Source organism: Tachyglossus aculeatus, chromosome X1, assembly GCF_015852505.1.
Source record: "Tachyglossus aculeatus isolate mTacAcu1 chromosome X1, mTacAcu1.pri, whole genome shotgun sequence".
In the NCBI taxonomy this organism is placed as follows: Eukaryota; Metazoa; Chordata; class Mammalia; order Monotremata; family Tachyglossidae; genus Tachyglossus; species Tachyglossus aculeatus.
Window position 1 is genome coordinate 54685268 of NC_052101.1, and position 17688 is coordinate 54702955.

Consider the following 17688-nt stretch of genomic DNA (forward strand, 5'->3'; position numbering starts at 1 on the left):
CTGCACTTTTTGATCCGCTTGTATTGTTGTGCTTTTGTGATTAAACCATCTCACCCATTAGATCACAAGCTCCTTGAGGGCAGGAACTATATTTTCCTTTTAGTAATTCTCCCAGGTACCTAGTGCTGTGTTCTACATAGAGCACGGGTCAATCAATCCGGTGGATGCTGAGGTGAGGAAATGGCATCGGGAAATGGCAGTGTGGCCTAACAGAAAAATCCTGAGCCTTGGAGCCAGAGGACCTAGTTTCTAATCCCGGCTCTGCCACTCATTCATTCATTCAATCGTATTCACTCGTCTGCTGTGTGACCTTGGGCAAATCACTTCACTTCTCTATGCCTCAGTTACCTCATCTATCAAATGGGGATTAAATCCTCCTCCCTCTGACTTAAAATGGGGGCCCCATGTGGGATAGGGACCATCCAACCTGCTTACACTGAATCCACCCCAACGCTCAGTACAGTGCCTGGCCCACAGGAAGTACTTATGAATCATGAATTAATTAGTTAATTACTTAGGGAGCTGCATGCTCAGGGAGAAACGTGCTCTCCCTGATCAGTGAAAACCACACTGTACCAAGCACACCACACTTGGGAAAGGAGCAGAGCATGTGTATCTGGTGTTAAGGAACTTGGCACTTTCCTGCTTCAGTGCCTTCTACTCAGACATGCGGGACCTAGCTACCTAAGAGGTTGACTACCCAAGGGGCAAGTACTCTGGAACCTGGCCAATGGCAGAGAGGCCCAGGCAAACAGCATGTGATCCTTGGCCTGTACTAGAGATACCAGCCCCTCCCAGAGCATCAGTGCAGGATGCATTCTGCTTTTTCTTTCCACCACCCTTCCACCAGCAGTCATAACAAAGCCGTTGAGAAAGACGTTTTATTTCTGGATGGCGTGGCCTCAGGACTGGCCACTCTGCACGTCCCCTACGGCCAGGGTCCTTCCTTGCCAAGGCCGGCATTGCCAAAATGAGGCGTGCTCTGGGTCGTTCCTGCCAGGCTCTGCTCTCAATTCTTGTATACGAAGTGTCGCGCTTTTGTAACTTCGGTGATGATTAATACGTCTTCACCAGGAGAGAGACAAAACCCCGGGGGCCCCTGGGGTCACGTGAGCCGTCTCAGGCGAGTTCTGAGACACTGTCTCTGGGCGTTGCCCTCCTTGCGTTATTTAATTGCTGTTTGTTTAACCAGGAAATGAACTTGGAGGCTGACGACAGTGTCCAGAGACAGACTTCTGGGAATAACGGGGCCTCCTCCCCGTCCAGAAGGGAGGGGGCATGCAGTCCCTCCACTATCAGGTTTCTAAAACAAAGCCCAAGTGGTATATTAAAATCAGATCAAGTGGCCACCTCTTTTCATGGGTCTGATCTTTATTATCTCCTTTTTGTCCCAGGCGGCCAGCCTATTCCCACATTTCCTTCCCAGGCTTCTGCTGCTGGGCTCTGTGGCAGCGGATCAATGCTGAGGGGCCTGACCCTTTGACCTCTGTAACCAGCTGGAGCAGAGGGGTGAAGTCTCAGTCTTCTCCAGGAGACTTGTGCAGGGCAGGGTCTCCTTGCTGGGTGGCCAATTCGCCCCCCACTCCTCTGCCAGCGCATAGGATGCCCCAGAATGAAGCTGATATATGGCCCCCAAACAGGTTCTTCTTACACCACAGTAGTGGCAATTCAAGTAGAAGAACAGGGATCTCAGCCTCTCCCCTCCCCCAGCCCCATCCTCCTAGCAGCAAACGACAGCCTTTGACGGGCTTCCCTCCCAATTCTGAGCTTCAGAAGGAATCACCTCGGTCTGTTCCCCAAGAGGAAAACCTTCCGGTAAGAACTAGACTCCAACTGCAGCAGCTAAGGTCGCTGTCATGGGGCTCTGATCCCACAGCCAATACTGGACCCAGGCCACATTTGAAAATGTCCAATGATGGGGAAGGCCAATATTCCCCTTGGAGCACAGCTTACTGAAAGTGAAGAGCTAAAGTGGGAAGGAGGGAGACATGTTCCTGTGGGGAAGCTCTGATACTTCATGCCAATATTTTGGTCTGGAGGGAGGGCACTTGGTGATCAGTTGCCCCTAATGGCTTCAGGGCTGCTCTGATTTTGAGATTCCGAATGCCAGGCCTGCAAGATCCTTGTTCAAAGGGTGCACTTTCCTAATAGGCACTGTCCTCATTGTTTCCTGGCCCCACCCTCCCCCAACCCTACACTCCAACTCGGAAAGGATTGTCAGCCTCCTTCCAGGACATCCTGGCAGGAGAACCCAGCCTACCCCCCTACGTGGCCTTACATGCATTCATTCATTCATTCAATCATATTTATTGAGTGCTTACTGTGTGCAGAGCACTGTACTAAGCGCTTGGGAAGTACAAAAGCTCTTCCCTATAGCATTCCTATGGTAAACTGGTTGGCATCTTTTCTCATGGCCTCGCTCAGCTGAGTTTCTTTGCCTTTCCAGCCTGGGGCAAGGGGACTGCTGTCTGAATGATGCTCCCTGCTCTCCACCTTCCACCCCCAACAAACCCTACCCTGCTGCTCACCCCACAGCACCTTGGTTTCTATTCCTTTTAGCTACTGATCAATTCCCTCTGATCCGTGATTCACACTGACATCCCTTTCACTGTGAATCCTCTGCATCCTGTGGAATGTATCCTCTCGGTGCATTTTCATGCAGAGAGAAGGAGAGGATGGGTGTCTACGTCAGCCAACCCAGCTCTCAGCATGAAGCTTTGTTATTTTCTGTTGCTCAGCCGACTCACTTTTCTGCATTTAGAAAAACATACAACTGACCATGGCGGAGGCTGTCTCCTCCAGGGTGCTGGGTTGGGGTAGGCCTTTTGTGCCTCAGTGATCTAAACCCTTATGTTTCAGATGCCAATTCCCCAGGTCCAGCAGGATCAGAGGGACAGGGTGGGGATGTACCCTGAAGCTCCCTATTCTAACTCCACTACTGCCCTTGGCTCTCTGTGTTACCTGGAGGGAGGTGTTGCCCTTCTTAGTGCCATCTGCAAAATAGGGCTATTGTCCCTTTGTCCCTTTTGCTGAGGAATCAGCAAAAGGATGGCCAAAACAATTGTAAAGATAAAACACTATCCATATCCAATAAAAGCTATTCCTCTCTCCCTAGCCAAAAAGCCCCAGTCGAAAACTCTTGGTTGATACCAGAAGTGGTATGATCCTGCAATGAGATGCCTGGTTTCCACAAGTGATAGGAGAATATATTTCTCGTGTGAAATAAACTCCAGCCTTCATGGTAGGTGTTATTTGGATTTGCTCCTCTAAATTCAGAACTCCTCCAGGACTGATGGGCTGACCCTACCATGACTAGCTCAGCTCCCAGTAGGGCATCACTCTTTCGGTCCAAGTCTAGGGCTACTCGAGGGCTCTGGAAGTTGAGGCACCTCCAGCAAGTGTGAGGGTAGAATCAGCCCCAGGGACTAATTTTATGCTTCCAAAGCCCAGCCCCCAACCTCTCAACCCCAATAGGAAGTTGTTACAACTTGAGATGTGGAAGAAGAGAAAGGAGGTAAAGAAGAGGAAGAAGGGGTGGAAGAGGAGTAGGAGAATCAGGAGGAAGAGAAGGAGAACAAGGAGAAAGAGATGAAAAGAGCAAGAACAACAACTGAAGCTTGGAGGTCAGCCTGACTTCCATTCCAATGGTAGAGCCAAGAACACTTTTTCCAGTTTTTTCAGACCACTTTCTGTCTGGAAGACTCCACACCCTCTTTCTTTGAATTCAGACCTGGGTACATAGAGTCAGGGACGGTTTCGGATTTCAGAACCAGAAGAAGAAGAACAGATGTCAGTTTTCATCACCAAACCCTGCTATCTACAACTACCTAAAAGAAACGGAAGAGTGAGGTCCATCTGGGGAAGTACAAGAATCCAACATTGACACAAGGGAGGGAAGGAGGTGTCCAAAACTCAGTGTCCTTTCTCTTTGTCCTTTCCCACTCTGAGGAACAGACTTCTCTGAAACACTATGTGGTTCAGGTGGCTCAATATATAGATCAGGAAAGGTCAAGCAGTGAAACTACATTGGCAGCTTCTGGTCTTATGTAATTTGTTGATCTCATCTCACTGCCAGCCAGAGAGGAGTACCTATGACAAAAATTAGAAAATGAAAACTATTGGCTAGTGCTTAGCATTATGGCCCAACTAAACCCCATCTGTCTTTTGGGGTCCTATCAGCAAGCCATATCAGGGCTCAGAACTCTTGGAAGTAAGGGTTAGGGGGAGGGGCACATACTCCTGGAAATGAAGCTAGGAGGGCTCCGTAAGTCAGTCCTCACCAAGAGAACTACCTGTGATGTTAATTTGTGGGAGCTCTGAAGAAGAGGGGGAGGTGGGGTTGTTGCACTTAGTACAGTGCCTGGCACATAGTAAGTGCTTAACAAATGCCATTATTACTATTATTATTGTCTAGATGGACACCTAGGACTAGCCAACAGCTGGGCCAAATGGTTGGGTCCTGACTCTGACCCCTCTCCGGAGGCCAGGGAATGTAACTTTAGACGATGGATGACGGTTTTCCCACATACACATTTGAGGTCCAGTTCCCCAGGGGGTGACTGGAAGTTGCTTCCCTGGGGCAGCAGCAGAGTGGAAATTGGGCTAGTTCTCAGATCATGTTCCTCTCCTCCTCTATTAGGTTCAGTGCATTAGGAAAAGGACTCAGAGCTGTTTCCGAGGGTACAAGAAAGAAGGTGGCAATCTGGGGACTTGTCTTCTAAAGCTCCACACTGAACCAGGCTCTAATTTCCTTAGGGGGTAGGTTTAGGAGTCCATTTTAGGGACTGGCAAAATGGGTTCCTGAGGGGGAAAGTGATATTCTCTGAATCAAGGCCACTTCTGAAACCTAACCTTGAGCCCCCACAACTCAAGGACTCCCTTTCCTGTCTCAGTGGTCAAAATCTGCTGCTTTCAAAAAAGGCACATATCATTTTTTTCTCTTCCCAAACCCAATTCACAATTGTTTTGGCTTCTCTTTCGATTCTTGGGGGTTAGAGGTTTGCCAAACAGAATGATTAATGGGGCCTGGAAACCAATCCCACCCAGCAGAAAGAGATAAGAAAGGGCAAAAATCTGTCCGTGCAGTGAACCTGTGGTGGCAAGGGGTTCTGTCCTGGGCTATGTTGTGCTATGCCGTGTTGTATCATGCTGTTCTGGATGGGACCTTCCTCCACCTGGAGCTGTGTCTCACAGGGGTTGGCTCTCTGGATCCTATCCATCTCCTCGGAAGCGCTGCAGCCTGTTGAGTCTTCATCCTACCACCTAGTTGGAAATCCCTTTGGTCTTTTCATGGACCCCTCTGTGCAAAGGAACTGCACAGTTTTCATGTACTGGGTACAGAGCTGGGTGGGGGTTCAGGCCTCCTAGTTTATTTGCTGCCTTATTTATTTGCTTCAGAACCCAGATTCCGCCCAAGAGCTAAAGGTTCAAGGTTGGACTCGGGACAGTTACCATTGTATCCAATGGGGTGAGAGGCAGCACCTGTGAGCCACAGATGGGACCAGAAAATCTTGTATCTACCCCAGCACTTAGTACAGTTCTTGGTACATAGTAAGGGCTTAACAAATACCACAGTGGTTATTATTACACCTGATATTCTGGAACCATGAGTCCTAGGTTTACCTCCGATACTTGATCTCTTTACAACTTGAAGCAATCTACTGAATGTCTGGGGGACTCAGTTTCCTCCTTGGTGAAGTGAGGATAATGATTTCATGGGGTCAATAAGAAAATGTCAAGAGAATGAGTTTTATTGATGGTGATTTATCACCAGAATTCCATCCCCGCTTATCAACAAGGAGAAAGAGAGAGTAGGAGCTAGGGCAGCAGAAGCCCCTAAGGCCAGGAAAGACATGGCTGGCAGGATTTCAATTAACCCAGTAACTATTCTGAGCCCAGAGTGGAAAAATTGGAAGTTGGGAGCTGTTGGGGATGGCAGTAGAGACATTTGAGATCACTCAGACTGAGTTTGGTACATTTCCAAAGGTAAGAGCCTCCTGAGAAATAGGGGGAAGCACTGAGGAAGTGACTGGGGATCTTTTAGTCATTCATTCATTCAGTCAATTGTATTTATTGAGCGCTTACTATGTGTAGAGCACTGTATTAAGTGCTTGGGAAATACAAGTCGGCAACATATAGAGATGGTTCCCTACCCATCAATGGGCTCACAGTCTAGAAGGGGGAGACAGACAACAAAACAAAACATGTAGACAGGTGTCAAATCCATCAGAATAAATAGAGTTATAGTTATATGCACATCATTAACAAAATAAGCAGAGTAGTAAATATGTACAAGTAAAATAAATAGAATAGTAGTAAATAGTAGTAAATATGTACAAATATATAGAAGTGCTGTGGGGAGGGGAAGGAGGTACAGCAGAGGTAGGGGGATGGGGAGGAGGAGAGGAAAAAGGGGGCTTAGTCTGGAAAGGCCTCCTGGAGGAGGTGAGCTCTCAGTAGGGTTTCGAAGGGAGAAAGAGAGCTAGTTTGGCGGATGTGTGGAGGGAGGGCATTCCAGGCCAGGGGAAGTTCGTGGGCCAAGAGTCGATGGTGGGACAGGCAAGAACGAGGCACATTGAGGAGGTTAGCGGCAGAGGAGCAGAGGGTGCGGGCTGGGCTGTAGAAGGAGAGAAGGGAAGTGAGGTAGGAGGGGGTGAGGTGATGGAGAGCCTTGAAGCCGAGAATGAGGAGTTTTTGCTTGATTCGTAGGTTGACAGGCAACCACTGGAGATTTTTTAGGAAGGGAGTAACATGCCCAGAGCGTTTCTGTACAAAGATAATCCGGGCAGCAGAGTGAAGTATAGACTGAAGCGGGGAGAGACAGGAGGATGGGAGATCAGAGAGGAGGCTGATGCAGTAATCTAGTCGGGATAGGATGAGAGATTGAACCAGCAAGGTAGCGGTTTGGATGGAGAGGAAAGGGCAGATCTTGGCGATGTTGTGGAGGTGAGACCGGCAGGTTTTGGTGACAGATTGGATGTGTGGGGTGAATGAGAGAACGGGGTCGAGGATGACACCAACGTTGTGGGCTTGTGAGATGGGAAGGATGGTAGTGCCGTCTACAGTGACGGGAAAGTCAGGGAGAGGACAGCGTTTGGAAGGGAAGATAAGGAACTTCTCAGTCTTGGACACACTGAGCTTTAGATGGCGGGCAGACATCCAGATGGAGATGTCCCGAAGGCAGGAGGAGATACGAGCCTGGAGGGAGGGAGAGAGAGCAGGGGCAGAGATGTAGATTTGGGTGTCATTTGGAGGGCTCTATCCTGACAGCTGTCACTCCAGGGATCATCAGATTAAGACCTCTGGAGGGACCAAGAGGCCAGCCCAATGCATCAAGTGACTGCCTCAGTTGCCTGTTTCATGTCAACGCACACTGTAACAAAAATTATAGTATTTGCTAAGCGCTTACTATGTGCCAAGCACTGTTCTAAGCGCTGGAGTAGATACAGGGTAATTGGGTTGTCCCACTTGGGCCTCACACTTTTAATCCCCATTTTACAGATGATGTAACTGAGGCACACAGAAGCTAAGTGACTTGCCCAAAGTCACACAGCAGCTAAGTGGCAGAGGCGGGATTAGAAACCACGACCTCTGACTCCCAAGCCCATACGCTTTCCACTAAGCCATGCTGCTTCTCATAAGCTGCTGGTGGGCAGGGAACCGGTCTACCCAGTCTGTTGTACTCTCCCAAGTGCTTAGTATAGTGCTCTGCACACAACGACTGATTGATTCACTGTTTGATCTGGGACTTTCAGAATGGGAAACAGCCTCGGTTTCAATGCAACAGAGGCAGGCAGAGAAGGGGTAGAACTTGTTTCTTAGAGTCTCTGAGCATTTTCTCCTATTCCAACCCACTACAACTTTCCAGTCATGTGATATGAAGGCTGAGCTCTTGGGGGGTGGTAACTGGGCCAGATACTTTGGCCTCAGTGACCAAGGCACAGACAGGGTGGTGGCTGCTGCCGCTGCTATGATCCTTGGGGAGCTGATATTTGCTCTTCTGCTACTACATCCTTCACAAGCCCCCAAGGACAGGAAAGCCAGACTCATTCTCAGCAGAGGGACGACTTGGCAGCAGAGCTATGAATACCTCCATTTACGGCTGGGTCTATTTTTAAGCCTGTTGCTTTTTTCTTTAACTTAAACTTTGTGTGTGTGCACGATGGGAAAAAGAGAGAGATAGACACAGACACAGACACAGACACAGACACACACACACACACACACACACACACACACACAGGCTGGATCACTCAGACTTGCAGAATCACTTCATCAGGCAACTCCCAACAGGCACTCCCACGTCTTTCATAATAATGATGGTATTTGTCAAGCACTGTTCTAAGCAGTGGTCACTGTTCTGAATGTCCTTCTGCCCATCTTCCTCACTTCAATGGCTGTAAATACAAGGACCAGGATCCCGGGAGCAGAACAGCTTATTTTGGGCCTCCTGTGCAAGACTTCTGGATGTGGTTGCCCTTTCCCCAGGGTCTTCAGTAGGTGAGGAAGGTTAAGGTGTTAATCTGAATAGCATTCCCTCCTTGGTACTTTTCTTAGCACACCACCCAACAGGCCAGTGGTATGCTGAAAGTACTACTGGACCAGAGGGTCCTCAGAGGCAGATGAACCTGACTCCGTTCTACTGGTTCCCTTGCAAAGCACTGAACCAAAGTTTTTCCACTGCTCTCCCCACCCCGCTAACAACCTCTATCTCCTACAGGAATCAGAGCATCTTACAGATGCAGGACCACACCGTTGTGCTCTGTGAAATCTCTCGGTGTACCTTTATGAGACAGGAAGCACCAACTCTGTTACAGCTGGGGAGGCAGAAACCCGGAGAGTGTAAAGGCGAGGGATTTCATGTATGGGGAATTGCCATGAGGCTTCCGGGAGCTTCCGGAAGCTTCATATTTAGATAAAGCCAGAACAGAGGATCAAAGTCAGCAAGGCAAGGAGGACTTACTAGTTTCTGGGAGAAATAGTTCACTCATCACCTACCAAAGGAAACAAGTTGAGTCTTGATGGAGGCCCCAGAGCTGGAAAAACTGGAACTCAGACTAAGTTCTCGTCCAGGCCAAGCCAAGTTTAGGGTTTTTCCTGACGATCCCCAAATGGGATTTAAGATTGAAAATATTGGGGTTGGGAAGAAGGCCAAATCAAGACTATGAGTCCACCACCTAACATTGGGCTCTGGGCTGCAGAGCAGACCATCAGCTTCCGGGGCCAAGCTAATGAAATAAGTACATATGCACCAGACGTGCACATGAGGGACGGCCCCAGAGAAACCTCTAACTAGTTTAGCAGAAAGCAGAGAAGCCTCTGCTCATGGGGTGAGGGGGTCAAGGGTAACTCTCTGATGGTTGTGGCGGGGGGTGGGGGAAGGGAAGGGGGAGTAAAGGCTGGACTGGCTGGAACTGTGGATGTTAAATGATAGCTGCCTCACCTGGGACAGCTAGCTCTCCCCTGCCAATCATCTGTCTAAGGTAAAGAAAGAGAGTCAAGGGGAAACGTAGCCAAAGGGAAAGGGTTAAAGAGAGAAACGTCAGAAGCCTAAACAACTTCTGATGAAAAGAACAGAGAGAGCAAGGATTTGCCCTCACTCTTTTCTCTCTCCTTCCTAAGTCATAAGCTGCTTTTCTCAGGGGGTTAACAATCCATTCAGCACTGCCAGGGCCAGCCAGCATCACACTTTTCAGCTGAAGCAAGAGGACCTTATCTAATAGATGGTTGGATGTCTCTCCCCAGCAAATCTTCTTCCAGGTAAAAACAAATGGAGAACAAAACCCACCCCAACCGACCCTCCCCTTTTGTTTACTGTCCCAGCTCCAGCTCCTCCGGGGAAAGCCCCCAGACTCTGGGCGGCACAAAATGAGCTGATCTCGTTTCCAAAGCCATGCTGCTATTTCAGGTGCTGACTGCCGCCAACTCTCCCCAAGTGACAGTGCCTCGAGACTCTTCCGTGCTCAGGAGCTGTCTAGCGCCGCACGGAAGACTTGACGGCCTGGATTTTGCTACAAAGAGAATGCATCACTTCTTGACAATTCTTCCGCACTTCATCACAGTAACGTTACTCTTTGACACAAGAGCCAATGATCCTGTGGTGCCTAGAAGATTTGTGTTCAAAGCCCAGGAGGAAGGGAGGAGGGAAGGAGAGAAGGGTTAGGGAGGAAAATGTAACCCAATGCCAGGATTCTTTAAAGACATAAGCCAAGCCAGAACAGCTCCACACCCTGTGTCTGGCAACAGCTGCCACCGTACATAGGCCACGGGGGGAGGGGAGGGGAATGGGGGGAAGGGGATCAAGGAGTGCCAGAAGGGCATAAGGAATCACCATCATTTTCAGTGTGGCAATTTCCCTGGATGATTCCCCAGAGTCACCCCCTTCTCCCTTTAGACTTCTTGTCAAAGCATTTGAATGGTCTTTTAGTATATTTTTTTTTCAGAGAGCCATAAAGCCCCTATTTTCTCCATAATGGGAGCAGGAAAATTTATTTTTTTCACCTTTTCCCCTGAGTTTTCTTGGTTTGACCAATCTCCCTAACTCAGTTGGACTGTGGGTCCCCACTCTTTTAGAAGAATACCGGTTGGAAGGTGTTAGATCAATTAATCAATCATATTTACTGAGTGTCTACCATGAGCAGAGCACTGTACTGTGCGCTTGGGAGAATACAATACAGCAGAGTTGGCAAACATGTTCTGTGTCCACAATGAACTTACAATCTACAGGGGGAGACAGATAATGATATGAATAAATTACGTGCTGTGGGTCTGAGGGTGGGGGTGAATACAGGGTGCAAATCCAAGTGCCAGGGCAACACAGAAGGGAAGTGGGAGAAGAGGAAATGAGGGCCTAATCGGGGAAGGCCTCTTGGAGGAGATGTGCTTTTAATAAGGCTTTGAAGGTGGGGAGAGGGATCATCTGATGGATAGGATGGGGGAGTGAGTTCCAGGCCACAGGCAAATGTGGGTGAAAGGTCAGTGGTGAGATAGGGATTGGCATTAGAGGAACGAAGTGTGCAGGCTGGGGTGTAGTTGGAAATCCAAGAAGTAAGGTTGGAGAGGGCAAGGCAAATTGAGTGCTTTAAAGCCCACACTAAGGAGTTTCTGTTCGATGCAGAGGTGGATGGAAAACCACTGGAGGTTCTTGATGAGTGGGGAAACATGGACTGAATGTTTTTGTAGAAAAATGATCTGGGCAGCAGAGTGAAGTATGGACTGAAGTGAGGAGAGACAGCAGGCTGGGAGGTCAGCAAGGAGGCTGATACAAGGAGGTTGATCGATTATAATGCAGTAACCAAGGTGGGATCAATCAATCAATGGTATTTATTGAGCATTTACTATGTGCAGAGCGTTGTACTAAGTGCTTGGGAGAGTATAATACAACCGAATGACCAGATATGTTCCCTGCCCATAACAAGTTTACAGTCTAGAGAGGTGGGATAAATCCTTGGATTGACATGGTAGCAGTTCATATGGAGAATAAAGGGTGGATTTTTGTGATATTGTAAAGGTTGAGCTGACAGGATTTGGTGATAAATTGAATAATAATAATAATGATGGTATTTGTTAAGCGCTTCCTATGTGCCAAGCACTGTTCTAAGCGCTGGGGGTAGATACAAGGAAATCAGGTTGTCCCACATGGGGCTCACAATCTTAATCCCCATTTTACAGATGAGGTAACCAAGGCCCAGAGAAGTGAAGTAACGTGCCCAAAGTCACACAGCTGACAATTGGCGGAGCCGGGATTAGAACCCATGACCTCTAACTCCCAAGCCCAGGCTCTTTCCACTAAGCCAGGCTGCTTCTCTAATATGAATATGTTCAGATTCTAAGAGTACACTCTTAGTCCTCAGAATGTGAACAGAGACGAGGCTGCATATCATGGTGGCTCTGAAGCAGTGAGATCTAGTGTAAAGGACATGGGCCTGGGAGTCAGAGGACCTGAGTTCTAATCCTGGCTCCACCACTTGTCTGCTGTGTGACCTTGGGCAAGCCATTTAATTTCTCTGTGCCTCGGTTACTTCATCTGTAAAATGGGGTTTAGGACTGTGAGCCCTATGTGTGAAAGGGACTGTGTCCAACCAGATTACCCTGTATCCATCCAAGCACTCAGTATAGTGCCAGGCACATAGTAAGTGCTTAACAAATGCCTTAAAAAAGAAAAAAAAATACAAAGCCATAAAGGTCTTGCCACCAAGAGATGATTACAGAGTGTAGTTTGTAAGATGGGGGGCGCCCCGTCCCTCTCCATCTCAGACAAAGGACTCCAGAGAAGAGACCCCCTGCTAGAAGTTATCCATCTTGAGCTGCAGAGTGGGGAAGGGCCCAGAACCTTTTGCTACTTCATTCATTTCATTCAGTCGTATTTATTGAGCACTTAACTGTGTGCAGAGCCCTGTACTAAGTGCTTGGGAAGTACAAGCCTTATAAATCTCTCTATTTCCTCAACTTTCATTCTCCAAGGTGATAAAGGTCAGTTCCAGGACTCAGTTCTCAGTCTGTTCTCTGTACTGAGGCATGGCATAGCTGGGGATCTGGACCTAAGACTCCTCTTATTTTCAACCTTCCAGGTTTTTAGTGCTAAGGGACACCGGCAGGGCTTTAGGGCACATCAGCGAGTACTACATTGACTACTTCAGGAGAATAGGCTGAGGGGCTGAAGGCAGTGCAGAGGAAGAGTGAAGGAGAAGAAGAGGGAAAGGGAGAAAAAAAAGAGAAGAATGGGAGGGCAAGATGGGAGGAGAGAAAGAGAGAGCTCGGGGGGTGGAGGTCCAACTGGTGGGAAAAAGTGGTCAGTGGTTTCGGAAAGTGCTTCAGAAATATTAATGTCCCAGTTTCCCTATGCCTACCCTCCCATCTTGTTTCCCACAAGGCTCAGAAAGCCCAATCTGGGTTCTCAGCTGTTGTTTTTGCGATCAGTTGCCCATTGCAGGGCAGCAACGGTTGCTGTGGTCCTGGCAGGGAGCTGTGGGCAGATGGCCAGCCATTTTTCTGGAGGAACTCAGACTCCACTTACTCACGTGGCAGGAGCCTTCCTGAACAGCCAGACAGCTCAGGCAAGACTCCAAGTCGGAGTGTGCAAGACTGCCCAGGTAACTCTAGCTGCACCTGACCAAGACAGGCCACGAGTGGCCAGCTGATGAAAGAGACAGAGTGGTAGGGTATGGATCCAGAAGGGAACTTAGAGATTACAGAACGGGAGCTTGTCTCTTCAGCTACTCCTGGGCCCTATGTGGCCACACCAAAGTTGCTGATCTAGATCGCATTCCTGAATCTGCTAAGAGTGTGAGTGTAAGGAAGGTAGAAGAAAAGGAAAGTATGGGAACAAAGAAAGAGTATGAGAAAGGTGTCTGGTAAGTCGGGGCTCTTTATGACTTCTAGTTATTAAATGTCAGTCACAAGAGGCTTCCTGACATCTTGGGAACCACCTGGCCCACAAGCAAGTCTATGAGGCCTATTGCTAACAGATTTCTAGGAGAAACAGGGGTGGATGAGAAAGGAATCCATAGTGAATAAACTATTCTTAGCCTTTACCGGAGGCTTGGAACTGACTTTCTCTAGACTGTCAGTGGGCAACAAGATGGCAGAGAGAGACAGTTCATTGAGGGCCTAAGATTGTGAGTCCCCCTAGAGGGACTGAGGCCATGTCTAATTGTCCATCCAGGTGCTCCACACTTAATAAATATTATTACCACAATAACCACATGTTAAAAGTTTTGAACTGACACAAGGGATGACTTGGAGCTTGTGACAGTTACTTTACTTAGCCCCATACCTGGAGACAGGGAAAGAAGCTCAGAAGTTTCTGCTAGATGAAGCCACTCCCTCCTGAGTACCTCCTCCTAAAAGGAAAGCTATCTGCAGAAGAGGTCAATCACTTATCTGAGTGTGTCACCTGGAACAGGGCCAATCAGAGGGAGGATTAAGGAAAAGAGGGAGGGGGGCTAGCTAATTGGAGAAGTAGTTCCAAGGCCTTTTTAAGTTAGTGTGGAGGAAGCAATCAAGAGGATCAGCAGCAGTGTTCAACCTGTCTTGTCTGGAAATGAGCCCGTGTTGGGTAGAGACCTTCTCTATATGTTGCCAACTTGTACTTCCCAAGCGCTTAGTACAGTGCTCTGCATACAGTAAGTGCTCAATAAATATGATTGAATGAATGAATGAATGAAATCCAGAGGGGAAGACCAGAGGGGGTGAACATGAAAACTGAGGTTTCCTGAGAGAGGCTGAAAGCAGCAACTGGGGGAAATATACCAGAAGAAATTAATCAGAACTACTTGTAGGGGAGTAAGAAGGTCCTGGGGACAGGGGCGGTTACCCCTGGGGTGAATATATCTGTTTGAGGGAAAGGAAGTTCTGGAATCTGGATTTTATTTACAGAAATCACCTAATTAAGAACATTTCGGTTAAGTGCACTAGTTGATAAAAGCTGGTTAAGATTACTAACTTCAGAGTCTGGGATCAGCAGAGGGATTAGCTGTCACTGTCACTTGTAACTGTCACAAGCTCCAAGCAGGCTTGTGCTTGCCTGAAGACACGTTACATGAAAGTGGAGGGGAAAGGGAAGGAGTGAATCCTCTCAAAACCACGAGCAACCAGTGTTCCTGAAGAACTGGCTGGCTAGACTCCAGATTATTCTCAAATCATTTCTGGTGCTTATCTGAAGGTGGTGGCAAAGTGAAGGGTGAATTTCTGGGGCTGCTTTTCAGTGAGCCCTAAAAATCCCAGCTTGCCAGCTCATAAGGAAGAAACTGAGGGCTTTAGGACCCTCAGGTACTTCTGAGAGTCTAAGCCCTCTTGGAGAAGGCTTTGAGGCTTTTCTGGCCAGTAAAACAGCTAGGAGTCCCTTGACTTGTCATTGAGCTCCAGCAGGGTTTTGAGTAGGGAACGGATGTGGTTGGGACATAGTCTCAAAGATGGGAACTTATTTGAACGTGTGTTCTTGGGCCCCTCCTTCCAAAAAAATGCTTTGGCTCCAGAGAGCTTTCAGGTAGGTGCTCGTGAGATGCTAGATACTTTAGTGACTAGCATCTTCCAACCTGGAAAAAATTCCATTTGAGACCAGAGAGACATCACGTCACCTGCTAAATATATTCAGGTCTGGAGTACTCAGTACTGGTCTGGAAATGCCAAATGAGTTAGTGCTTCATTATAATTAATCAACTCCCAAGAAACCCGGGCAAGAGGTAGAGCAAGACCACGGAAAGTTCTCTGAGTTACTCATGCTATCACAGGCTTCTTAAACCAAAATAGTTTTTAGAATGAAATTTACATTTTGCAATTTCCACTGGCTGGTTTTGTCTTGACTCCCCCCTCAGTAATGACTTGGAAAATCAATGGGTCACTTTCACTTTCTGTCTTGATTCATTTTTGCTTTCTTGCAGTCACTCACATTAAATCCTAGGCTGCTGGGTTTGACTTGGGTGGGCATAAGAGCAGAGGAAGTTTCCACTCCTCCAATCAATCAACTGTATTTATTGAGTGCTTACTGTTTGCAGAGCACTTCACTAAGCACTGGCGAGAGTACAGTACACAGCAATATAACAGACACATTCTCTGCCCACAGTGAGCTTACAGTCTAGAGGGGGAGACAGATAATAGAAATAAATAAATTATGGATATGTACATAAGTGCTGTGGGGCTGGGGTCGGGGTGGTGAATGAAGGGAGCAAGTCAGGGTGATGCAGAAGGGAGTAGGATAAGAGGAAAGTCAGGGAAGGCCTCTTGGAAGAGATGTGCCTTCAATAAGGTTTTGAAGGTGGGGAGAGTAATTATCTATAGGATACGAAAAGGGAGGGTGTTCCAGGCCAGAAGCATGATATGGGTGAGAGGGCAGCAGTGAAATAGATGAAATCGAGGTACGGTGAGTAGGTTGGCATTAGAGGAGTGAAGTTTGTGGGCTCTTTAAAGAATCCATCATAGGTTCATTTATAAAAGGAAGAAAGTCCACAACAAACATTTAGTTTTCAGTTCGGATCAACTCTTCCGAGAGAAGGAATACTGAAAGAATTTCAGGTCGCCTTGGTTACCATATCTTTTCCTCCCTGTGAAAGGTCTCCTCTTGTGACCCATATGCCTGGTTTGCTATTGTGAGCAACAAGTAGCCCTACCATCTAGATTTCCACCGCACTGGGGGCTGCTAAATATTGTCCTTCCCAGCTCCCACTGAGTTCCCTAGCAGGTCGTATGGGCATACCCCTTCAGACCTAAAGACTGCTCTATTATCAGGAATCCTCCATGGCTACCCAGGTCTACCAGCATTCAGGGTCTGCAAAATTGTCAATGAAACACTGAGTGTTCAGAAGCCTAAAATGTTTTGGGGGACAGCATACTGCACAGTGACACTCCCCTCCAAAACCTTCTTTTCTGGAAAACCAGTCCCCTCACCCCATCCTACCTTGGGGATGAGGCTGGGATCTCTCTGGCAGCTCTCCTCCTCTTCTGAGCTTTTCTGTTCCTCGTCTGATGTGATATCTTCCACAGGGAACACGGAAATGGGACAAACCTTGTAGGGCTCTGTGTAGGCACTGTGAAGGAAAGACACAAAGACAGATTAGAGTCAGGGACCCTTCCCTGCCTCATTTTGACTGCACCGCTTTGGATCCGTTACCACCATGTCTGACCTGTGATCACCATCTTGAAACACTCCTGGGAAACCAGGGTATTGGGTGGGTGCAGTGTGGGGGTGGCAGGTGAGAGAGGTGGAAATCTACAAAACGTTTTCGATCCCGTGGGAAGTCCGATTTGAGTTGGGGACAGATGTTTTAATTGAGGACCTCTGGGTCCAGTTTCTCCCTGGAATTTCACCCAACTGGATGATCTTTGTGGGAGTGATTCTAATTCCAGGACTCTCTCAGTTTACTACCTCATTTTCCAAAGAGAGAAGAATCCTAGAGTCTTTGCTGAAAATCTATTTATTTTCAACAAATACCCCAGGGCAGAATTGGCTTCATTTCTGCTTTGGAGATGACAGACAGGAATTGCCTCACCCCTGCCCTACTTGCCTCTTTCTCCTGAATCTAGGAAGTTTCCTCCAGGAGACGACAAATGGAATCTTGGAAAGGTTATGAGCGGGGAAAAATCCTTGGCAATCTCAAACTTCTTAAAGAAGGGTTGAAAAAAAAATTTGAACTTTATTCATTCCATTCCATATTTCAAACCTGACAAGTTACATGGGAATATCAACCTCTCAGAGAAATATTGGAAAGAAATATGAATATGCTGTGACTTAAGGACCATAAGCATTCAACACACACATGAGCAGTGTGATTACAGCAGGATCCCCTTTTGGAGGCTGTTTGCACTTGGCCTGGATTATTGATGCTGAGCAATTTCTCTGTCCTTTCCAGAAAGGTTATCATTTCCCCAAGACTAGAATGTTAAGCACAACTGGTCTTGGAAAGGACTGGGGAAGCGGGTATGGGAGTCTTTCTGAACAGTCTTTCTCACTCTAAGACACCAGCCTGGGACCAGCAGGGCAGAAATAGAGACCTAGTGCTTTTTAAATTGGCTGAGTCAAGGGCTCGGCCCCAGACCTTGGAGGAGGTGGGAGGAAGGGGAGAGGACTCTCACTTTCTCCTACAAGCTGATCTGTGCAATTAATGGATGGTGGCGCCGGCTGACTGCTTGAGGAACCCTCATAAAATACGAAAGGTGGGAAATCAGCTGGACACTGCGTCCTGAAGTCGGAAC

At 47.8% G+C, this 17688-nt stretch overlaps 1 protein-coding gene across 1 annotated transcript in view; it reads right to left on the reverse strand.

Annotated features, from left to right (window-relative positions):
• The window catches only part of FGD5 (FYVE, RhoGEF and PH domain containing 5), a 173244-nt gene that overhangs the window by 83773 nt on the left and 71783 nt on the right, over positions 1–17688 (reverse strand). Inside the window, exon 3 of the mRNA XM_038740647.1 lies at positions 16394–16523. Coding sequence (XP_038596575.1) covers positions 16394–16523 — 130 coding nt within the window. The remainder of the gene's footprint in view (positions 1–16393; positions 16524–17688) is intronic.